At 36.9% G+C, this 21,535-nt stretch overlaps 4 protein-coding genes across 4 annotated transcripts in view; 3 read left to right on the top strand and 1 right to left on the bottom strand.

Annotated features, from left to right (window-relative positions):
• The window catches only part of trim108 (tripartite motif containing 108), a gene marked incomplete at its 5' end in the record, with an annotated part of 1,674 nt that extends 1,249 nt beyond the window's left edge, over positions 1–425 (bottom strand). Inside the window, 7 exon segments of the mRNA XM_079626747.1 lie at positions 6–9; positions 11–169; positions 171–262; positions 265–331; positions 334–363; positions 365–382; positions 384–425. Of these exon segments, the coding sequence (XP_079482873.1) occupies positions 6–9; positions 11–169; positions 171–262; positions 265–331; positions 334–363; positions 365–382; positions 384–425 (412 nt within the window).
• A 953-nt stretch (positions 426–1,378) lies between these two features.
• LOC307006107 (zinc-binding protein A33) lies at positions 1,379–3,020 on the top strand (the record flags this gene model as incomplete). Its single annotated transcript, XM_079626746.1, is given in 8 exon segments — positions 1,379–1,733; positions 1,735–1,787; positions 1,789–1,883; positions 1,993–2,072; positions 2,189–2,233; positions 2,237–2,347; positions 2,349–2,417; positions 2,838–3,020. Coding segments are annotated over 8 exon segments (879 nt in total). The 5' UTR covers positions 1,379–1,490.
• Positions 3,021–6,841: 3,821 nt separating this feature from the next.
• Positions 6,842–11,348, top strand: cldc1 (C-type lectin domain containing 1). Its single transcript, XM_079625405.1, has 6 exons — positions 6,842–7,189; positions 7,306–7,407; positions 8,678–8,833; positions 8,939–9,090; positions 9,226–9,347; positions 11,107–11,348. Exons 1-6 carry the CDS (start codon positions 7,093–7,095, stop codon positions 11,270–11,272), a joined length of 795 nt encoding a protein of 264 aa, XP_079481531.1. The 5' UTR covers positions 6,842–7,092; the 3' UTR covers positions 11,273–11,348.
• Positions 11,349–13,495: 2,147 nt separating this feature from the next.
• cops7a (COP9 constitutive photomorphogenic homolog subunit 7A) lies at positions 13,496–21,017 on the top strand. The gene is made up of 8 exons (XM_079625404.1): positions 13,496–13,684; positions 14,519–14,641; positions 16,127–16,202; positions 16,462–16,550; positions 17,686–17,888; positions 17,999–18,104; positions 19,691–19,860; positions 20,696–21,017. The coding sequence occupies exons 2-8, from the start codon at positions 14,519–14,521 to the stop codon at positions 20,733–20,735; spliced, it is 807 nt and encodes a 268-aa protein (XP_079481530.1). The 5' UTR covers positions 13,496–13,684; the 3' UTR covers positions 20,736–21,017.
• The last annotated feature ends 518 nt before the right edge of the window (positions 21,018–21,535 follow it).

The following is a 21,535-nucleotide window of genomic DNA, read 5'->3' as shown; positions in this document are numbered from 1 at the left end:
GGGTTTAAAGGACGTGGCCTTTATGTTTGTCTCCATCTCTGCAGATGACACACACCAGCTTCTGATCAGTCTCACAGAATAGTTTAAGCTTCTCATCGTGCTCAGAACACATCAGCATCCTTCTTATTTTTGGAGAATTTAAGGTTTGTGTTCCTTCTTTAAAAGTGGATGGTGTCCGATTTCTGCTCGGCAAGGTGTTCTCTCACTGTCGAGGTCATGTTCCTCAGTAAACGGCTGGATTTCAGGTCTTCTGCGTTATAAGCCTTTGGCATTCTGGGCAGGCGCTTGGTCCCAGGCTGGCCTGCATGTGGCCCGTGATGCAATTCCCGACTAAAACGAGTGCTCACAAGAGAGAGACACTGGGATCCGTAAAATCACTCAAACCACACGGAGCACTTGATCTGCAAAGACAAAGGAGAATACATTTTAGTTTTCTCTAAAACTAAAACGAGATCTTGCTAAGGCAATAACTGTTTTTTGGTTTGAATAAACTTGTTCTTCCTTCCAAAGATGATGATGTTATTTTGTTAGATGTGTTTGTTCTTCTACCAAGTGAACACTTTCGGTTTCAAATGCATTTAAATTTGGCTTGCGTGACTAGGTATTGTTCCTCCCACAGGTTGTATTATAACATGAAAAATGTAGTCAAACTGGAATGCTAGACCATATACCTATTTCTAGAACAGGGGACTCAGATTGTATTGTATTGTATTAGCACAAATACTTTTTAGCCAATGCTTTAAGCTTAAAGACATGCCCATTTGTTAAATCTGTCCATAAACTTTTTCCATTTAATATTTACATAACAGCTGAACAAATGGTTTAAAAAATGTTGCACCCCACAAAAATAACCCAATGTATTTAGAGATAAACGATGGGATAGTTCACCCAAAAATGAAAATTCTGTCATCATTTACTCGCTCTCATTTTTGTTTCAAACCTGATTTTCTTTCTTCTGCTGAACATAAAAGAAGATATTTTGAAGAATATGGGGGAACAGTTGATTTCTTCAAATTATATAATTTTGTGTTCAGCAGAAGAGAGAAATTCATACAAGTTTGGAACAAATAATGGGTTGAGTAAAGGATGACAGAATTACAATTTTGGGGGGGAAATTGTAATTCGTTACTCAAAGTTCTCCACTTTTTCCATAAGGAATAAATGTAAACTTTTCACTTATATTTATATATTAACATTAACCTCATAAATGCTGTAAAATTGTTGACATTTTTTAGTTTAGCTCATGCATTAACTAGAAATTATTGTTATTAGTTTTAGTAAATTGTTTACAAAACTGCTTTATAAAGGATCCCCCCCCCCCCCATGAATTCAATGCAGAAGTAAAACGTTTGGTTCACTAATGTAAGAGGGTGTGATCTCACTCAATAAAAGACTGAACAAACTCTACAGCTTCATTGTTCCATCAGGAAAGTGTACATACTAGTGTGACTTCAAAAGAGAAACATCAGGGGATTCTAAAAAGAGATTTCATGGCTTCTACGCTGTCTCTCCACTTCATGTTTCCAGTGTGTTTGAGTGACTTCCGAGATCCAGTAAGTTTGCCCTGTGAGCATGCTTTCTGCCGACAGTGTATTACGAGTTATTTGGAATCAAGTGAAGGTGTTCACAAATGCCCAGAATGCAGACAAAACTTCACCAGACAGGATGTTAAAGGTAACCGAGTTCTGAGAAACGTTGTAGACGTCGTACAACAACAGCACAAGACAAAACAACAGACTCCAAGGAAAAGCACAAGAACTGTTGTGTCCTGACCATGAAGAGCAACTCATGCCTCATCTGCAAGGAGGGAGAGAAACACCGTGGACACAGTTTCAAGCCTGTAAAAGAAGCCATGGAGATCAGTGAGGTTGTATATGTACAATGTATGAATAAACAACAAATAAAAAAGTGTGACAGGATGAAACTGTAATGAAACTTTTTGTATAATAATGTGTTTTTGTTGATGCTATTGTTATAATGTGGTGAGAGAAGCAATTAGATTTATTTTGGATGACAATAAACAAATTGGTGACATGATCTTGAACCAGATGCTTGAAATAACACAATCTAAGATAGATTATTAAAAGAAATTATTGTTTTTATTTGACATGTTTTTCAGTCTGCCACTCTCTTAGACTTTGTCTGTCCATAACATTTCTTCTACTATTCATATCATGTAAATCCACAGGAAAGAGCCAAATGTCTCAAGGAAAAGATGCATGCTCAGTTTAACTAAATGCATGACTTCTTGAGGGAAAAGGAGGAAGAAATGATGAGACAGCTCAAGAAAGCAGCCAACAGTGCTGAGGAATCAATGAAGCAAAATGCATTATTGTTGGCAAAGTTGGCAAATGAATGGAAATAATCAGGTGTTGGAGTCAAGACTAACAATATGCCAACCTGAGAGGTTTTTACATGTAATCCACACATAATATATAACATAATATATAACGTCATAATTCACATCCTCTATGCTGTTGTTATTCATACCATATCATTTAATATTTCATTTTGGATTTCATGAAATGAAATTTCAGTGGTGGAGTGAAGAAGGTTTCCCTTTTGTCAATGAAATTACACTCAGTGAGAACAAAGACATCAAGTCTGCCTTCCTAACCAAGTAAGATGTAAAATGCATTTTTTGCAAACACTTTTTTGACACTATTGACCAACATGCTTAGCCAAGGCTCAAAATTGATCTGCAGGTCAGAACAAAAAGTGTAAAATTAAGTGATTAAATTACTAAAACTGCAATGAAAATGTGACTACCCAGTCAACGTGTGAGATCATGCGTTGATCACAGTGACATCACAGCATTCTCATATTGTGATACTCAGGAGGTTGAGGTTGAGAGGAGGCAGTTCAAATATCAGTCACTACTTCCTGTTTCTCAAAACTGGAAAACGCTGGATACTGAACCGTTTGTGCTGTACAGTTGTGCTCTGGACTCAGCGTGGAATTGTTTTACAAATCGATGCATTCTTGTTTCCTCGCTCTTCAGTCCTAGACGTGTAACATGATCAAACTAAGCCATCTTGAAGCACATCTGTGGAGGTGAGGAATGAGGAAGCTTCCAGAAAAGCTGCCCTGAGCGGCAAACTCTGTCCCACACAGCCAATTCTAAAGATTCCATAGGTCATGTCAATCACAGTGCTCATTGACAAGAACAATACCTTACCCTAACTTTAACCAATGAAACTGGCTGCAAGTGTGGTGACCACCTGTCCCGCATTTTGTAGGACAATCCCGAAATTGGGATCTGAACCGCATGGGAACGTTCTGTTAACGTCCCAAATGTCCTCTTTGTAACGTTGCTGTGTGATAGAATAACCAATGGACGTCCCCCTAAATTCATAATGGGAACGTTATTATATGACCAACAGAGGACGAATGTTTTGTTAACGTCCCAAATATCCTCTTTGTTCTTGACCATAAAATAACCAAAATGGAACGTCCCCATGAAGTCTACTAGTATAAGGAACCTTGAACTACAGGACTTTAATAACCAAAAGAGGACATTTTAGGAACGGTCCTAATGTTCTGTAAAGGTTCGGGATTTTTGTCACCTTTAGAGGACTTTTAGGGAACGTTGTGCGAGGGGGTTTGTCCTGCACCCAGCAAGATGTAAACAGTGTCTCACATTTCAACTATGTATTGTTTTTCTTCCCTGAAATTACAATACTACAATAAGAAATATAAGAAATACAAAAAATGCGATTGCCGTTTAAAAATCCATGTGCGCAGCTGTATGTTGTATCTGGGGGGAAATTATCAACCAACACATTTGCAGAAAGGGATTTTTCCTTATGAGGTATTTCTTGAAAGACATCTCAATTCACTAATTGGCTGAAATGCACCAAAGCTAATTTGCCAACCGCCATTAAATTCAAAAGGAGAATAAGAATTCTCTAAATGCACCACGAGGAGGCGAGGAACGAGGAGTGAGGAAGCTTGAGATATGAGGTGTATGTGCGGAAGTCTTTCTTGTCGACAAACTTAATTATTATTAAAACTACCCAGATGACATACTTCTTCTGGCGAGATTCTGAAGTGTGCATACACACTTTACTATCCCAGTAAAGAGGATCTATGAATGACAGTAAAATGACATGACAGTGACAACATGGCACATAGGACGTCCAAATTACATTCACACTACACACGTTCATACTATATAGAACATACATGTGTTGCTGTGGTACTGGTTATGATGTTCACCTGTTTCTTGTTTGAGCCACTTGGGCGGCAGTGGCTGTGGTTCATGTAGGTTGTCTACAAACCGGAAGGTTGGTGGTTCTATCCCCGGTTCCACCTGACCAAGTGTCGAGGTGTCCATGAGCAAGTGAAAGTGAGGCAATATGTAAAGCGCTTTGGTGGCCATGGGTCTGTTAAAAGTGCTATATAAATGCAGTCCATTTACCATTTTGTTTAGCTCCTTTTATCCTGTATATTTATACCCCCTGTTGTTTAGTTCTTTGTCAGTCATTGATGTTGAGGTATTGGATAATTTTGTGGTTCTCTTTTTATGTTCCTGTGCTGTGCTCCAGAGTAGTTTGGTTTTATTCATTTAATAAAACTAATGTGATTAGATCTACACATCTCTCTTTCTTTTGTGGAACAAGATGTGACTCAGATTACCATTTACCTAATACATCGGACCACACATAAAGTCCATAGTAAATCTCTAGGACAAGGATTTAATTCTGGGGACCACAAGGGGGTACTGGGTGTCAACAGTAAAAAAAGAATGAAAATAGAAGAAGAAGAAAAAGGAACAATGTTTACTATTTTTTCACACACATAATCATATATTGAATAATTTATGCTAAATAATTAGTAATAATGGTATTTTAGGTATTCTGAGTGTTTGGTGGATGGATTGAAATCTTATGGCCAAATTTTTTTTATCGTAAACTACGTGCTGAAGGATGGACTGGGATTTATTTTTATTTTTAAATTGCCAAAGACAACAGGGAACTGAATAATATGACATAAAACAATGTAACTGAGGATAAAAAACGAATACAAAAAAATACAGTACATAGCAGTTAGGGCCAAAGTGATTTTTGATACTAAAGTCAGTTAATGTTTGTATGTTTTTAAATTATTATTTTTACAATTATTGCTTTCAGAAAAGATCTGTAGTGTGTTCGGAGGAGATGCAGCTGTGTTTGAGAAAGCAGGAACAGGAAGTGAAGAAACAGCTGGAGACAGGAAAGGAATGCAGCCGAGGTCATGCAGAATAACCTTTTTATGATAAACGAACAGCTGCAAGAGACAGAAAAATCTGAGAAGGCATGACAGTAAAATAAAAGGGAAAGGTCAATATAAACTAATACAATAGAGGTTTTACATTTACATTTATTCATTTAGCAGACTATTCATTTCTCCACAGCAGTGGAATGAAAATGAATTTTCTTTGACAGGAGGAAAAACGATGTAATTGTGATGCTGTGATTTATCTACTGTCATATTCAAACGTATAAACAAGAGTCAAGGGTATTAGATACTCTCTCATGAAATGTATTCATTCGGATTTTCTCTAATCATTGAAGGTCCTTTTTTATCTCAAGTAGGAAAGTTACTCATATCTGGGGATTTTTTTTAAATAAAATAAAAAAGATGGAGACAGAATAGCAAAAAGAAATTAATCTCCACAGGTAAAATAGTGTGATGTTGTGACGAAGAAATACAATACATACATGGACTAAAATGTCTGTATATTCTGATCCAGAGAAGAAAACCTATCAGCACAGAGCTCTGTCAGTTAAATATTAAAACAGCAGTGTCATATTAAATCAGGCCAGAATAATGTGTAAATTCCGAGTCATGGATTAAGCAAAAGCTTGCGTCATGATTTTGTGACAGTGCTGAGTCATGCTTTTGACTTGTTTTTTTTCTACACATCAGTTTTATGTCTCATCAGTCATTGAAAGAAGCACAAGAGAGTTTGCCGAAACCTTTAGCCAAAAAAAAACCTTTTGGCTTTAGTTTTATTGTTTAACCCTACAGAAACCCGTATGTAATGTGGTCTGGGTCAGATTTTCTTAGCTTTTGTTTTCTTATAGGCTTTGAGGATTTCCACCAAAATACTGACCGATGGAATGACAACAAAAGATATGAGAAGCATTTTTAAAAGTTCATAAAACTATCAATTTTGCTATATGGAAGGGTTAATTCACCCCCCCCCCAAAAATAATTTTGTTTACTCACCCTCAAGTTATTCTAAACATATGGAAGTTATTTCTTCTGTTCAACATAAAGGAAGATATTTTGAAGAATGTTGGTAACCAAACAGTTGCTGCTCTCTAATGACTTCCATTGTATTTTTATTTTTTTAGTTACCCTCATTCTTCAAAATATCATCTTTTGTGTTCAGCACCAGAAATAAGTTCATACAGGTTAAGCACTGCTTTGTGCGGACCAATTAAAAGGTAATAACTTCAATATCGATTAGGCACAATTTCCCAGAAAAGGGAATTAATATTATATGTTTCACTTCTAAATAATTAAGTTGCTTTCAGCCTTTAGACTCCATTGTACACACGCAAGTCAATCATTTGAAATTGATCACAAACTTGGTTTTGATGTTTTGTGTACAGCTGGATTTCACAACTTGTTCAGTATGAAACATTTTACAGGAATACATCTGGAAAAATAACTTATTATGAACAAACTGTTCTTCTTATTGGCTAGAACAATTCATGACTCATTGAAAAAAGTTCAGTATTGCACAACCATCTCTCTTCTAATTCTTCCTGCCAGTGTTTAACTTCTTCCAGCCCTGAAGGGCACGTGACCACAGATATAAGGGGGAGGCAGAGAAAGGGGGATAAAAGTTAGAGCCGAGAGAGCTGTAAAAAGGAGCGGTTCGTACAAGTCTGAGCAGAGAAAACTCAGGAAGAACTTTCTCTTCTTAATTCTTCCAGGGAAGAATTTTCTCTCCTTTGATTGCTCTCCTCTTCATGAACTGTTATTTCATTGTTGGTGATCTGGAGGACAGGACTACAAGATAAAGACATTACTTAAAAAGCTCTGCTATTAAATAAAGAAGACGGTGGTCAACAGATTTTCTGAACTTTATGTTTTAAGATGGAAGATAATGAAAATTACACCAGTTTACAAGAGTTCACAGAAGACATCTCTCATAGTGGGAACAGACCCATACTCACATCACAGGGCAAACAAGGTAATGTATGTGTGTTCATAATGTGGGAACTGTATGTGAACTTGAGGGGAGAGTGGAATACAAAGAGACGTGTGGGACAAGTCAGAATAATAACCAATGGTTTTGTGCTTCACCAGGTGTTCAGAAAGGGACGATGTGTTTGAGGGGACAGGCTTCTCTTGTCCTGCTCATTGCTCTATTGATCTCAGTTTGTGCAAACATAGTACTTGGCATTCTCTGTAAGTAAACAACACACTGCTACACGTACACATCATAAACAGGCCTCTAGCTGCCTCTCTGGTGATGTCAAAGTGCATTTGGGTTGCTTAATGAATAAGAACAGAACAGAACAGAACAGAATAGAATTGAATCGAATAAAATAGAATTAGAGATGAACCAATATTAAAATGTTGGATGATACTGAAAAGATGGTATTAATATTCTTTACTAATTTGTCTTAGTAATTATAAAAAAAACCCAGTAAAAATTTGATTTGATAAAGATTAAATGAGTTATTAAATTAAAAGAGTTTTTAAAGATTACCTTTAATGAGATAATGATGATAGTAGAGGATATATCATTGTAAAATTATGGGAAATGACCATACTAATCATCTAGAATAGAATTGAATTGAATTAGAGATGAACAAATATAAAAAATTGAAAATACTGATACTTAAAAGCTGGTGTTAATATTCTTTGCTAATTACTAGTCTTAATAATTACAAAAAAACTGTTAAAATTTGGAGATTTGCTAAAGATTAAATGAGTTATTAAATTAATAGAGTTTTTAAAGATTACCTTTAATGAGATATTGATGGTAGTAAAGGATATATAAATGTAAAATTATGGCAAATGAGCATGCATATTAACATATATACCAGTAAATATCTATAATACTAGCCAATAACCAATAGTATACTGATATAGTGTGTATCCCTAAATAGAATAGAATTTAATAGAATTATAGATTAAATATTATTTGATATACAAAATATTATCTGATTGATATTGTAGAATTTTTTGTCTAAATAAAATAAAAATAAAAATTTGTAATGCAATGAAACTGAATTTTTCTAGGATTACTTCATAATCACAATGTTTGAACCTAGACATCTGTCTAGTTTCATTTCCCATATTTGTTATTTTTACAAAAACATATAAATGTTGTTCCTGTAAGAAAAAAAATGTTAGTTATGATTCATTTAAAAAATCCATCACAACGACTACTGGTTAAAATATTGGAGCAGTTGTGGCCAAATGGTTAGAGAGTCAGACTGGTAAGCTGAAGGTTTCAGGTTTGATTCTCAATACCAGGAATGACTGAAGTGCCCCCAATCGCCCCCGATCCACTGCTTCACTAATCACTACTCCTAATGTGTGTCCACTTACTTGAATGAGTTAAATGCAGAGGAAAAATTCAGAGTATGGGTTACCCATACTTGGCCTTCACATGTCACTTTCCCTTTTTGTGGTGGTATAAACTATGGTATTCTCTGTGTCTCTGCAGTGGTAAACAGTCGTAGATCATCTGTCACTGTAAGGCCAGTCAAGAGTGATGAGTCTGAGGCTGCGTCTCTGTCTCTCAAACTCACTACCATGCAGGAGCGTTTCTCCCGCCTCTGCTCAGAATACACAACTCTTGGACAGACTTGTTCAAAACAGGGTGAGAAAAAATTATATAGGACTGAGATAGAAATAAGTGTATCGCTGAATGATATTTGACGCCCAAGGGTTTTCATTCAGAATCATTAACATCTCTCTTCCGCAGTGATCAAATGTAGGCCATGCCCAGAGGACTGGATACATTTAGAAGAGAGGTGTTATTTCTTTAGTGAGGATAAACTTGACTGGCAGCACAGCAAAGAGAGCTGCGCGTCCATGGGTGGCCATCTGACAATACTGCACAGCCACGAACAACACGTAAGTGTGGCACGGTTTTTCAATGCACTTCTAAGATGGAAAATAAAAACATTTATTTCAATAAATAATGTTTGCAATGTTTATTCACTGTGATATATTTATTAATATATTGATGTTTTTTTATTTTTAATTCAGCACACCCTTGAGGGTGTCGCGCGCAATCATGGTGGATTTGACTACCACTTCTGGATCGGTTTATCAGACGCTGAGACTGAGGGAGTGTGGAAATGGGTGGACAACACAGTGGTTAATAAGACGTACGTGCACACACACACACACACACACACACACACACACACACACAGAGAGAGAGAGAGAGAGAGAGAGAGAGAGAGAGAGAGAGAGAGAGAGAGGGAGAGAGAGAGGGAGAGAGAGAGAGAGAGAGAGAGAGAGAGAGAGAGAGAGAGAGAGAGAGAGAGAGAGGGAGAGAGAGAGAGAGAGAGAGAGAGAGAGAGAGAGAGATCAACTGAACAAAATCATTTCTAAAACTATTTATACAATTTTAGAACTCTTCCTAAACATCTCAGTGACAGTCAAGACATTGATGGTTATTTAAATGTGAACTGGTGGGAATGGGATCACTTTTGGCAAATCATTTTTTGGAGAAGTTGCTAGAGGCAGGTGAATTTGTTGCTAAAAGTTTCTAATGATATCATTGCATAATGACGTAAAACAGTATGTGACGGCATGGCATGAAAACTTGAAGAATATGGCTGTGTCCCAAATCGCATACTTCCTTACTAAATAGTGGGCGAAAAACAGAACGTGACAAATTAAGTATGTCCGATTTAACAGTATTCATAAAAGAGTAGGCAAAAAGTACCCGGATGACTTACTTCTTCCGGCGGCATTCTGAAGTGTGAGTACGGTGTACACTTGACACTTATCCCATGAGGCTATGGGAGAGGATTTGTGAATGGCAGTTAAGTGACACAACTGACGCTGGTAGGTCAGCTAATCGAATACTTCCCTACTATATGCGAAAAACAGTATGCCAAAAAAGCAGTAGCCTACTGTATGTCCATATTCGAAAAACAGTAGGAGAAAAGTACCAGGCTGATTTATTTACGGCGAGATTATGAAGACAGATTATTCGATAGACTTCACTTTTCCATGAGGCCATATGATTAACATGGGATAGCAAATGTAGTAGCCTAGGCTACGTTCACACATTCATACTAGAACATGCTTTTTAACGGTCACAAAGAAAGTTTCAAACCAAATGTAGTACCTGCTATACAGTATGCAATTGTTGTGTCATATAAGCCCCTTTCACACAGAGATTCCGGAAAATACACGGATAAAGTGACCCGGGATTTGACCCGGGCTCGTTTGAAAATGGTTCATTCACACTGCCAGTGATTTGCCGGAATCAGAGAGCGCGTTCACACACAACCCGGGTATGTCCCGGATAGACGCGTGACGTTATGATCTTCGGCGCGGATTGCAAGGAGCTCTCGGGTCTCTGCTTCAGTCCAGTTTGCAGACATCTTTTCGTTCTTTCTTGTATCGATGACGAACACAAACTTTCTTCAGTGGCACGATAACGTCATTGCGAAGGCTCGTGCATCATCACTACGACACACCCCTTACGGCATTTGTCCTGGCTTTTGTTCACACAGCGCGCGTTCCGGGTCTGAACACGGCAATGTTACTAGGTCCCCAACCCGGCATCGATCCCGGCATTAAACCCGGGTCGTGTTTGCGTTCACACAGAAGGCGTTCCGGCAATTTGCCGGCAATTTGCCGGGTTCAAAGTGCTGTGTGAATGGGGCTTTAGAGGGTAAACGTGTACACTTGTTTGAGTTAGTATTTTTTTTAGAAATTGCTAAAAGTCATCAAATAAATTTAAAACAATAGCTCAATTTGTTGCTATGTGCTTTTTTGGGGGGGAAATAAGAAGCTGTCAGGGTAGTCTGAAAAGTTGCTAAATCTAACAACAAAATTGTTAAATTGACATCACTGTGTGGGATAATGATGTGGTTGTTCCTCTGGACTCACCGCTGCTCTCTGTAGGTACTGGGATGAATGGCACAAAGAGCCCAATGATCATAAGTCAGGAGGGGTTCATGGAGAAGACTGTGCAGTGCTGGACTCGCGCTCGAAAACCTGGTTCGACGTGCCCTGTGATTTCAGTTATAAACGTATCTGTGAGATGGATCCTATCCCCTTTGACAGTTGATATGTGTAAAAATTTAGCCTATAGCTATCTATTTTTCTATTGCCCTCCTTTTAAATAAACAGTGACATTCTCAGAGGTTAAGGTTCAGTGTAATTTGTGTGTCTTTAGTTTGGTTTGACATTTGAAAAAGCTGAAAACATTGCCCAATAATGTTTTTTCCACTCATCACCACCCACTTTCCCAAGGCACCAAAGAAAAAAAAAATAAGTATTAGGATATGCAATCAAACACAATGCAATTGAGTCTACAGACAAGCTGGCCAGGCTGGGAATAAACCAGCTCAAACAAGCTAAGAATGATAAACCATCTAATCTAAGGGTGGTTTAAGCTAGTTTTGTCACCAAGGAAAACCAAAGGTTGTTTATTTGTTTGAGCACTGTTGAACTGTACAACAGTTCAGTTCAGATACAGAATTCAATACAAGACATTTCAACACACGATCATTGTTATGCCAGTAGGGGAGAGCCGGGACGATTGAAACGCGGGACGGATGAAACATTGAGGTTTCCTTGAAAACCACTCACGTCATGTACGTCAAATTTCGTCAGCACGTACAACACGCAATGCCTACCAGACCCGCGAAAACATTTCTTCTTTACGTCATGCCGTTTTGGATTTAAAGCCGGAAAGCTGTTTTTGAGTGCAGTAAGTGAATTATTTCGTGCGGTACTTTTTTTTGACTGACAAGTTGTATTTATTGTTTCATGTGCCATTGTAATGATAATACGGCAGGTGTATTACTACTGTAACACACCCTTAAGTGTGCAATATCAAAGTTTTTTAGTTTAAGGGAAAAACAGGTTTAACTGTCGGGATGCGCTGTCGGGACGGATGAAACAGCGCCTCCTGCCAGTTAAACCTGGTCATAGGAAAACCGCTGTTAAGGCTATTCAACTAGTAAACACTCGATATGACTCAAGGAAGAAATGTAAGATAATTAATTGTAAACGGATTTGTCTGTCTTCGTCAAAATAGCCTATTAGAAAGATTACACAAAATGCGCATAGGCTTATCGCCTATGTTTAATGGGTGATAGAACAAAAATGGTTAAAATGAACCTTTAAATTAAAATAAATTACAAAATATGTTTGTAACAATATGTACATAAGTTACTTGTCAGGTATTGTTCATAAAAACAAGCATTAGATGAATAGTTGCCGTTTAAACTGTTATGTTTCATCCGTCCCACCCCTGTGTTGCAACCGTCCCGCTCGGGCGGGACGATTGAAACAAAGCACAACTACCGATCAAAGTCAATTTGTACTTAAATCATTCTATATTTGTACCGAATAACACATGATACTAAGAGAACACATATGTGAGTTGTTGATCACACACACACAAAAAATCTATCTGTAACCTTATCGTAGAAAATGACGTTTATCTGAAAAGTGTTTCAACCGTCCCGGCTCTCCCCTACATGTTTTAACCTATTCTGGGGGGTTTTCACACAGCTTCTCTAAAGATACATTACCAGTCAAACATTTGGACACAGCTGATGGAATTTATGTGATAATGTAGATGGATGAATAAAATGAATTATATAAATGTTTTAATCTAAATGCGCATGCTTCATATTCTTATCTATACCGGTAAATATGTATGTTCTTTTCGAAATCGGCAAATAAAGATCCTGACCCAGAAGTAGCAGGAAGAACACTGTCAGTTGTACAGGAGTTTTAATATTTAAGTATAATACTAGACACACAACTGACATTTAAATCACAAGCTAAAAAAACTGAATTAAATTTAACTTGGTAAATTTGAGGCATATTAGAAGTAATTTAACTACAGAGGCCTCAAAGTTGTACATCGATGCCATGATATTGTCGCATATGAACTACTGTATGACCAGCTGGACGCAGGCAGGAAGGACTGCATTACAGTCAGTAGAAACAGTTTATAAACTGGCCTTGAAAATAATGGATAATAAGCCAAATTCTTTTTATCATTGTAATATGTTAAAGAAACATGTTTTTTTAAACTGGGGAAATATGGTTAAACTTGCTGATATCTTGCTTGTGTATAAAATGTTACATGGCTTAGCCTTATGTTCATTATTGTGCATTGTCCCTTTTAATAAACAAACAAATAAACAAACACACATATTGGCTTTGTAAACAAATAGAATATGTATGTTATTATATTTTTTTAGTTAAATAATTATTAGTATTAGTATTATTCTTACAGTAGTTATTTTTTAGACTTTCTTAACTCTTAAGAAGCTATGTGACCACACGATGGCGATGTGTGTCCGCCTGTCCGCTCACTCTCGTAATCGCTCTGTGGTCACGCCCTCCCTTCTACCTCTCCGCCAATCAGAGGGCACGTTTTTATGTCGTAGCACGCTTGCTAACGGAAGTAGCAGTGGCACCACAGTTGACACAAACAACCTCAGTCTTTATAAATAAGGTAACTATATCGCTTTGTCGGCACATTTCAGCACGCGAAATGTGGTCGCACATTAATATTATACATTTGTGCTTGCTGGGTAAAGTTTCCAACGCTGTGTGCTTATGTACGACATTAGTTTAACAACGGCAAGGCCTAGCTGGCGCTGTGTTGATGTATTTCATACCGGGTGCTCAACATTGAGCACGAGCTGACTGGTTTATTCTGTTTATGAGTATTAAACAACACAGAATGCGTTTAGACCCCATTTAACAAAGTATATCTACGGTTAGATGATGTTTTCATTTGCTGAAACCTAGTGACTTTGTTGATTAACTCTAGTCACACTTTTGTTCACTATTATGCTTGTTTTCAAAAATGTTGCAATTGTACATGCATTGTTTTCATTATCATTTGGGGTCTCCTAAATAATCGTATTATGTCAAGTGCATTTAAACGCATCTTTTTTTGTCTGTCTCAGAGCTGTAATCTCTCCTAGTGCACTTGGCAACCTTGTTTTAATCATCATGAAAGTGCATCATGCATAACTTCACCCTGATAATGTAGTTAATTTTACTGTGAGCCACCTGTCTTATTAAATCCCTGCATCAAAGTGTCGTCGAAAGCATATTGCTGTGGATCAACAGCCATTTAACAAGCCCAATGAAACGGGTTTATTGTACATGAGTTATTGAGGCTTGCTGGTACAGATTTAATAAGAACAACTATTGCAGTTAAGAAGTCTGAACACGGTTCTCTTTATTTATGAAATGCAAACTTTCTTTAGCTTTTAATACTACCTCATTCTTTGAGATGTTGGGCTCTGGGTTGTTTAAACTCTTTCTGTCCCGTCAGATGGAGGTGGATCAGCTGCTGTCTCTCTCAGGTCCAGCTCTGGCTCAGGCCATCAGCTCTCTACTGGAAACCCCAGGCCTCTATGTTTTCTCCGACATACTAGAACTGCCAAACGTCCGTGAGGTGAGGAATACGTGTGCTGAAAAATCTTTTTCAGTCTTTCAGACTTGATGACTTTATATGAATTCTGTGTCTAACATAGTTAGTTTAAATGGCAGCGCTTGTGTGTCATCTTTAATGTCATGGTGATTAATCTTCTGCTCAAGTGTTTTCTTCCTTGATGTGTTTTGCCATGCTGTCTATAACCAAATCCTTTTTGCATATCTCATTCAAATTAGATTAGTGTATTATTGTCTTGAAAACCTCGGTCACCATGATTTTGCCAAATAAGACATGTTCCTGATCCTAGGAACAAAATTATTGTCTGAAAACACATTCCTAACCCGATCCCTACTCCTAAACCTAACCCTACCCATAACTTATCCCTGAAATCAGAGGGAAGTGAATAACTGATGTTAAAGTACATAACCCTGGTTGTAAGCCTAAACTTGACTTTAACTGTAAACCCATCCCTCAAATCTGATTGGATGATTGGAATGTTGATCCAGGAACACGTTGTACTTGGTAAAATCATGATCACCTGAAAACCCACAGGGCATTTGATTATTTAAATCTGATCCATATAATTTTTTTATGGTTTGAAATCCGATTCACATTTAATCAAAACATTCAGGTTGCAAGTTTCCCCCATTCAGAACACATATTTCTTGTCAGTATGCATTTATATAGATATTTATATTACTTTATATTAAATATATAATACACTACTGTTTAAATGTTTGGGGTTGGTTGGTATGGTTTTTGAAGTCTTTTATGCTCACCGATGCATTTAATCCTTTTCTTTTTACAGTAATATCATGAAATATTTTTACAATTTAGTTTAACTGTTTTCTATTTGAATGTTTTTTTTAAATGTAATTTATTCCTGTGATCAAAGCTGAATTTTTTAGCATCATTACTCCAGTCTTCAGTGTCACATGATTCTTAAATCATTCTAATATGCTGCTCAAGAAACATTTATTATTATCATCAATGTAGAAAACAGTTGTGCTGCTTAATATTTTTATGGAAACTATGATACCTTTTTTCAGGATTCTTTGATGAAGGGAAAGTTTTAAAAAAAAAAAAACAGCATTTATTTGAAATATTAATCCTTAATATATTAATCTTTACTGTCACTTTTAATCAATTTAATTGCTGAATAAAAGGATTAATTTCTTTCAAACGTTTTAAACTTTAAGAACTCACACATTTGAATGATAATGTATATATATATTTTTTTGTTATAATATATTTTTATATTGATGTTTGCTAAGAGTGCTGCAATAAAACAAACTGGCAAGTCAACAGATGTCATCATTATTGCATTACAGGTCATGCAAGAATCTCTGCCACATATTGCTCAGAGATCCCAGAGTACCCATGTACTGCACTACCATTTATTTCCGACAGAGCTGAACTAAAGTGCTTATCTGCTAGTGCTAAACACAAAATACTTCAACACTTTGTCATATCAATCTTTGTCTGTACTTCACTTTCCCTCTCTAGCTGGAGACGGGTCCCCATGCTCCAGTGTACCAGCTTCTCAATCTTTTTGCGTATGGAACCTACTGCGACTATAAAGGTAACCATGACAACAAATGATCTGACCAGATATTAGCCCCCTGAGGCAGTGGGTTTATTCCCTGCTCTGACTCAGAATGAGACTGTATATGCTGCCCTTTGCCTTGCTAAATAAGTTAACTCCTGTGAGAGGGAAGCGGGAGTCTCTGGCCCATGTTCTGTTGCAGATTTTACCAGGGCTTTAATGTAATCAGTTATTTCCCTCCTGGCTGTACGCTTGCTTATAATGTATGTTAATTTAATGTATGTCTGCCATTTAGAGAGGGCAGCCTCGCTTCCTGAACTCACACCCGCCCAGAAGAACAAACTCCGTCATCTGTCAATCATCAGCCTGGCCTCCAATCTAAAGGTAGTGATTCATTTATTAAACAAACCATGAAATCAGTATTGACTATTTATGCAGTATTAATTATAAATGATTGATCTGTGTAGAGCATTATTTTTATAAACATTAATGTGCCTTTGTAATCTTCAAAATAACTTTCCTCCCTTTTTCAACGACATCTCTTCTCTGCTGACGTGTTTAGTGATGTGAGGACAGGACAACCGGTCACTCACATGAGATCACAGCAATAGCAAACAACAACCTTCCAACTGTCCACTCGATTCCTGATAGACAAAATCAAGTCCTGCCCTAAATTTTTTTGTAGTTCGAAAGGCATTTCACTTAGTCTACATTCACACTGCGAGCCTTAGATACTTTTTTTTTTTTTGTATAGCTGTTCACATTGTTGTTTTAAATGTGGCCAATATCAGATTCAAGTGTGAACAGATCATGGTCCTGGACTGACCCGCATGCGCAAAAGACGAAACAAGGAGGACTTTAAAGTATATAGAGCATATATAGAGCTGTATATAGAGCTGTCATTGTAATACTTACAATTGTCAGAGTTACAATTGTTACAAAGTCAGAGTTTTGACTTCTGACTGTCCTTCCACTGACTACCTGTCAGTGTTCATAACTTCAAGTATGTTAAATCTTTGAAGTGACTCCCATAAGCACAAAATTGTGACGTTAAAGTCGCATGAATTTTGATATGACTGTTCAGACTGAGGTAGCAAAACATCTGACCTGTATCGGATTTAGGACCACATGTGGATTGGCACAATTGAAAAGATCAGATGTGGTCTGATAAAAACAGATTTGAGTCACATATGAGCAAAACAATTTTGGGCCACACAGTCTGAATGTAGCCTTTGATACGTCACAATAGGAAAGAAAAGACTGTCGCAACATCTGTTTTATGCCGACTTTAACACTGTTTTTAATGAGCTCTGTTATGAACGGCACACAGATGTTTACTGTATGGGCTATTAGTGTTCTTGTTGCCTTGCATGATTGACGAAACAAGTGTTCTCTTATCAAGCCGCTATAATATTACTAGGACAAATTAAAAGTTTTAACTTACCCCAGAGCACACTTTTCATAAGAAACAAAGCAAACAAACCTCTTTAACCTCAACTGTGCTGTTGTCTCTCGATAGTGTCTGCCGTATTCACTACTGCTCCAGCAGTTAGAGCTGAAGAATGTGCGTGAGCTGGAGGACCTGCTGATCGAGGCTGTTTACTGTGACATTATCCACGGGAAACTGGACCAGAGGAACCAGCAGGTCGAGGTAGATTGCAGCATAGGTCGAGACCTGGGCCCCAACGAATTACCTAACATTGCCAACACACTGCAGGAGTGGTAAGTGTTCATTTGTGTCTGTGCCAGTATGGATGCTGTTGCTGATGTAAAAAAGGAAATGCCTTGCCCTTGCAGGTTGGTGTTAAATATATTCTGTCTGTCTCGCTCAGGTGTGCAGGCTGTGAAGCAGTTCTGTGTGGCATTGAGGAGCAGGTGTCAAGAGCCAATCAGTACAGAGAAAGCCAGCTCAAGGTCAAGGTTCAAGTGGAAACAGAGGTTTGTGTGTAAATCTTCACCCACCCTTAGTGACGTATACAGTAGTGGCCAAAAGTTATGTCTGGCCTAGGAAAATTCACATACTTTATTCAAATAGTTATTCAAATTTGTTAAACATTTTGTAATCGTATTACGTAGTTGTTCTTGTAGTCAGTTTTATTTGTGATAAAGCAATGAAACTGAAATTGAAATTGAAATTGTGCGGACATAATTTTTGGCCAGGTTGTCGAACAAAGAAATAATGCACACATGCAAAAACAAGAGAAAATCAACAAAATATTAATAACTGATTATGTTGTAGTCAATGTATGGTTTTTTCTCTGAGCTTATTGTTTTATGCATTTTTTTTTGGCAAAGTAAAATAAAACATGTAGCTGTAGTTTGCCTTTATTGCCATATCATTTTGTCAGATAAATACCTTGACCAGGTTTAATGTTTTGTACTTTCCTCATTTTTAAAGTATTAAACAAAAAAAAAGACAAAATAGTCATTAAAAACAAATATCCCCTCCAGACATCATGTTTGGACACAACTGTAATAATTTAAGAATCTAGTTTAAAACACATTTGCCAAGAAATGTGGATTTCATGTGGCTTTGTCATTTTTTTAAATATAACTTCAAGTCTCATTTGAATGACCCTAAAATGTAATGTGTTTTGTAAAAAGTAAACACATTTTCGTTACACTTTGGATTCATGTAAGTGTACAAGTTTAGAACAAATTTAATCATTGTTTTCATGAAGGTTTTAAAATATATATATAAATATATTTTTACTTTGACTTAGCAGACTATAGTTAATAATTATATAGTTAATAATTAATTTATAATGTATAATTACAATTTTAAATACATATAAATTATAATAATGTAAATATATAAACTTTATATAAATAATAAAACGTAATGCCAAACTACTACTGTAACTATGAAATTCATTCTTTTGAGGCTTTTTTTTCTTCATTATGATTTCAGGACAGTTGCATCACCCTGACATTTTTTACTTTAAGCTTCCCCAAAAATATCAAAATGAATGTCATATCAGGAATCAAAAACATGTTCATCATAGAAGAGGTGTATTCAAGTTATTGTGTTTGATTTCCATTTTGAATGTATTTTGAACAAATTCATATTTATTAATGATGAAAAGCATCACTTCACCGACCCATATATGAAGCCTGTTTTATGTGCTTAACTGTTTGAGAAGTAAAATTCAACTAGTTTAGTTTATTAAGTCTAAATTCAGAATATTAAAAAACTCTTACTTACTGAAGTATATAGTATGCGATCAGTTTATGCATTTTTACACAGCATTTGATAAACATATTTATTGGTTAAAGTAGTAATAATGTAGCATAATATAGTTTGTAGTGTTAATTGTGGCATAATGCTTATATATTAGGCAGTATAGGATATATGCGGTGCACTTTGCAGTAGTAAGCTGATAAAACCATATATATATATATATATATATATATATCTGCATATATAGCATATGATATAACAGCCTCTTTTTCTTCTGTTTAAAGACAACAAATTTGACAACTCCAGGATTCAGTGACAATTTGTTTCTCACCTCTTTAATTAGGTATCAAACCTACAGAAAACCCTCAAGGCAAGTTCTGCTTCCCCATCATCTGGCCCCGCCCCTGCTGGAGCAGCATCCAATCAGGATGCAGACCAGCCGGCTGAGCCGCGAGACCCTGCCTCCTCTCAGGAACCACGGCAACCAGGAAAAAAGAGTTCAAAGGTCAAAGGGTAAGTTAATTGTATTTTAGGGTTTAGTGCTTCGGGATTCCCTCCAGTTGATCTTAGTCTCTATAAATAACTCTATAATGTACCATAACTCTATAAAACATCACAGTGATTTATATTAAAGAAGCTCTGTGTTGTTTCTTTTGCTATTAAAACTACTGACCTCACATAAATCAACACTATTTACTAATGGCATTTTTAAGCACACAGAATATGATTTATGAATGTTTTTGTGCATTTTCAGTGAGCTTATGCACTGCTTCCTGCCTTTAGTTAAGTGCGATGTATAAGAAATCACCCACAGGCTTATAGTCCTAATTAAACCCCGATGAGTTTAAAATTGTCTCTGTCCTGGTTTAGAAATCTCATGTCAGGATGTGCTCTGGAAAGAGAGGGGGGCTTTTGATCACCACTGCTTTTTCTTTGTCACTAAAGAATGTCACATAAGAAGAGGTATAATTTATTCAGGGCCGGTCTGACAGAGATTAATCTGAGTCCAAAGCTTTAAAGGCATCTCAGTGGAGACTCGTCATTAACATTTCAGGACTATTCCTTGTCCGTGTGCCGCTGCTAACTTTCCAATAATAATTATGTGATTATTAAAATATGAGGCAAATAGAGTAAAAGGAATGTCTTGGGTTCTATGTAAGTTAAGATCAATCGCAGTTGTGGCAACTGACTTTTTTTAAGACGTACCTTTTTTTAAGCATTAAGAATGGATGTAAATGGGGCCAGATAATTAATATTCACCACTATTTATAGCCACAAGGAAAATCGTAAAGTATCATTATAATGCCAAATCCTCACTTGAGCAATTCTTTCTTTTTGTATGTTTCAGGCTTCGTGGGAGCGGAAAGATTTGGTCAAAGTCTAATTGATCTCAATCTTCAGTAACTCGCTCACAGACACACATATTGTTGACTGCTTGCTTGTATAGACAGATAAACCAACCGATGGCCACTTCTCAGTCACAGACCATCATCATAGTCTAACACGGATACAACTTTTACACAACGCTGGGTGCGTGTTCATATGCGTGCGTGCTGTAAATGTCATTTCATTTGAGTCATACTCCTTTTCCTTTGCGTGTTTGTTTTTGTTCGTTATTAAATCTGGATGTAAATTGATGAAGCCAATGAATAAATGATATCCATCTGTCACCCTGTGTAGTCTCTGGCTTTCATGTTTCCTTTCCTCTAATGTTAAGTGCTGCTAAATGTTTCGTCTCAATGGGGGCATGTCTGTTAAGAGGTCATGACATTAATTAGCCACACTTTAATGTCGGAGCCCTGAAATAACATCCTGGTTTCCTCTCTCTCTCTAAGCACATACACTCTTCCCACCACTGTGTTATGCGAAATGCCATTTATCCAGCCATAAAGGCTGACTAAAGTAATGTTTCTTTCTCTGTCCTGCATAATGGTCTGTAATGGTAGCGATTAACTCAGAAATGAGGAGAACAATAAAAAGCGGAGAGTGATGATCTACTTTTACATTAACCCCTGCCTCCTCTCTCTTTTGTGTCTGTAAAAATCCATCCACCTCAAAATCTATGATCCTTTTTTAAGCACACATCTTCTCTTTTTTTCTCTCTATAAATAGTGGTGTTAATTTCAGTCAGTGTTTCTCAGTCTCTCAGCTCTGAGCAGATGGGAGCTGTGAACTCTTGCAGCTTACA

This window comes from Phoxinus phoxinus, assembly GCF_949152265.1.
Source record: "Phoxinus phoxinus genome assembly, chromosome: 10".
Taxonomy (NCBI): Eukaryota; Metazoa; Chordata; class Actinopteri; order Cypriniformes; family Leuciscidae; genus Phoxinus; species Phoxinus phoxinus.
The sequence above is the reverse complement of the archived record's forward strand: the minus strand, read 5'-3'. Positions and strand labels throughout refer to the sequence as shown.

Coding starts and splice junctions, on each gene's coding strand:
- cldc1 (XM_079625405.1), top strand. CDS start 7,093: ATGGAAGATAATGAAAATTACACCAGTTTACAAGAGTTCACAGAAGAC. Junction 7,408..8,677: donor CATAGTACTTGGCATTCTCT/GTAAGTAAACAA, acceptor GTGTCTCTGCAG/TGGTAAACAGTCGTAGATCA. Junction 9,348..11,106: donor AACACAGTGGTTAATAAGAC/GTACGTGCACAC, acceptor TGCTCTCTGTAG/GTACTGGGATGAATGGCACA.
- cops7a (XM_079625404.1), top strand. CDS start 14,519: ATGGAGGTGGATCAGCTGCTGTCTCTCTCAGGTCCAGCTCTGGCTCAG. Junction 16,551..17,685: donor GCCTGGCCTCCAATCTAAAG/GTAGTGATTCAT, acceptor GTCTCTCGATAG/TGTCTGCCGTATTCACTACT. Junction 17,889..17,998: donor GCCAACACACTGCAGGAGTG/GTAAGTGTTCAT, acceptor TGTCTCGCTCAG/GTGTGCAGGCTGTGAAGCAG.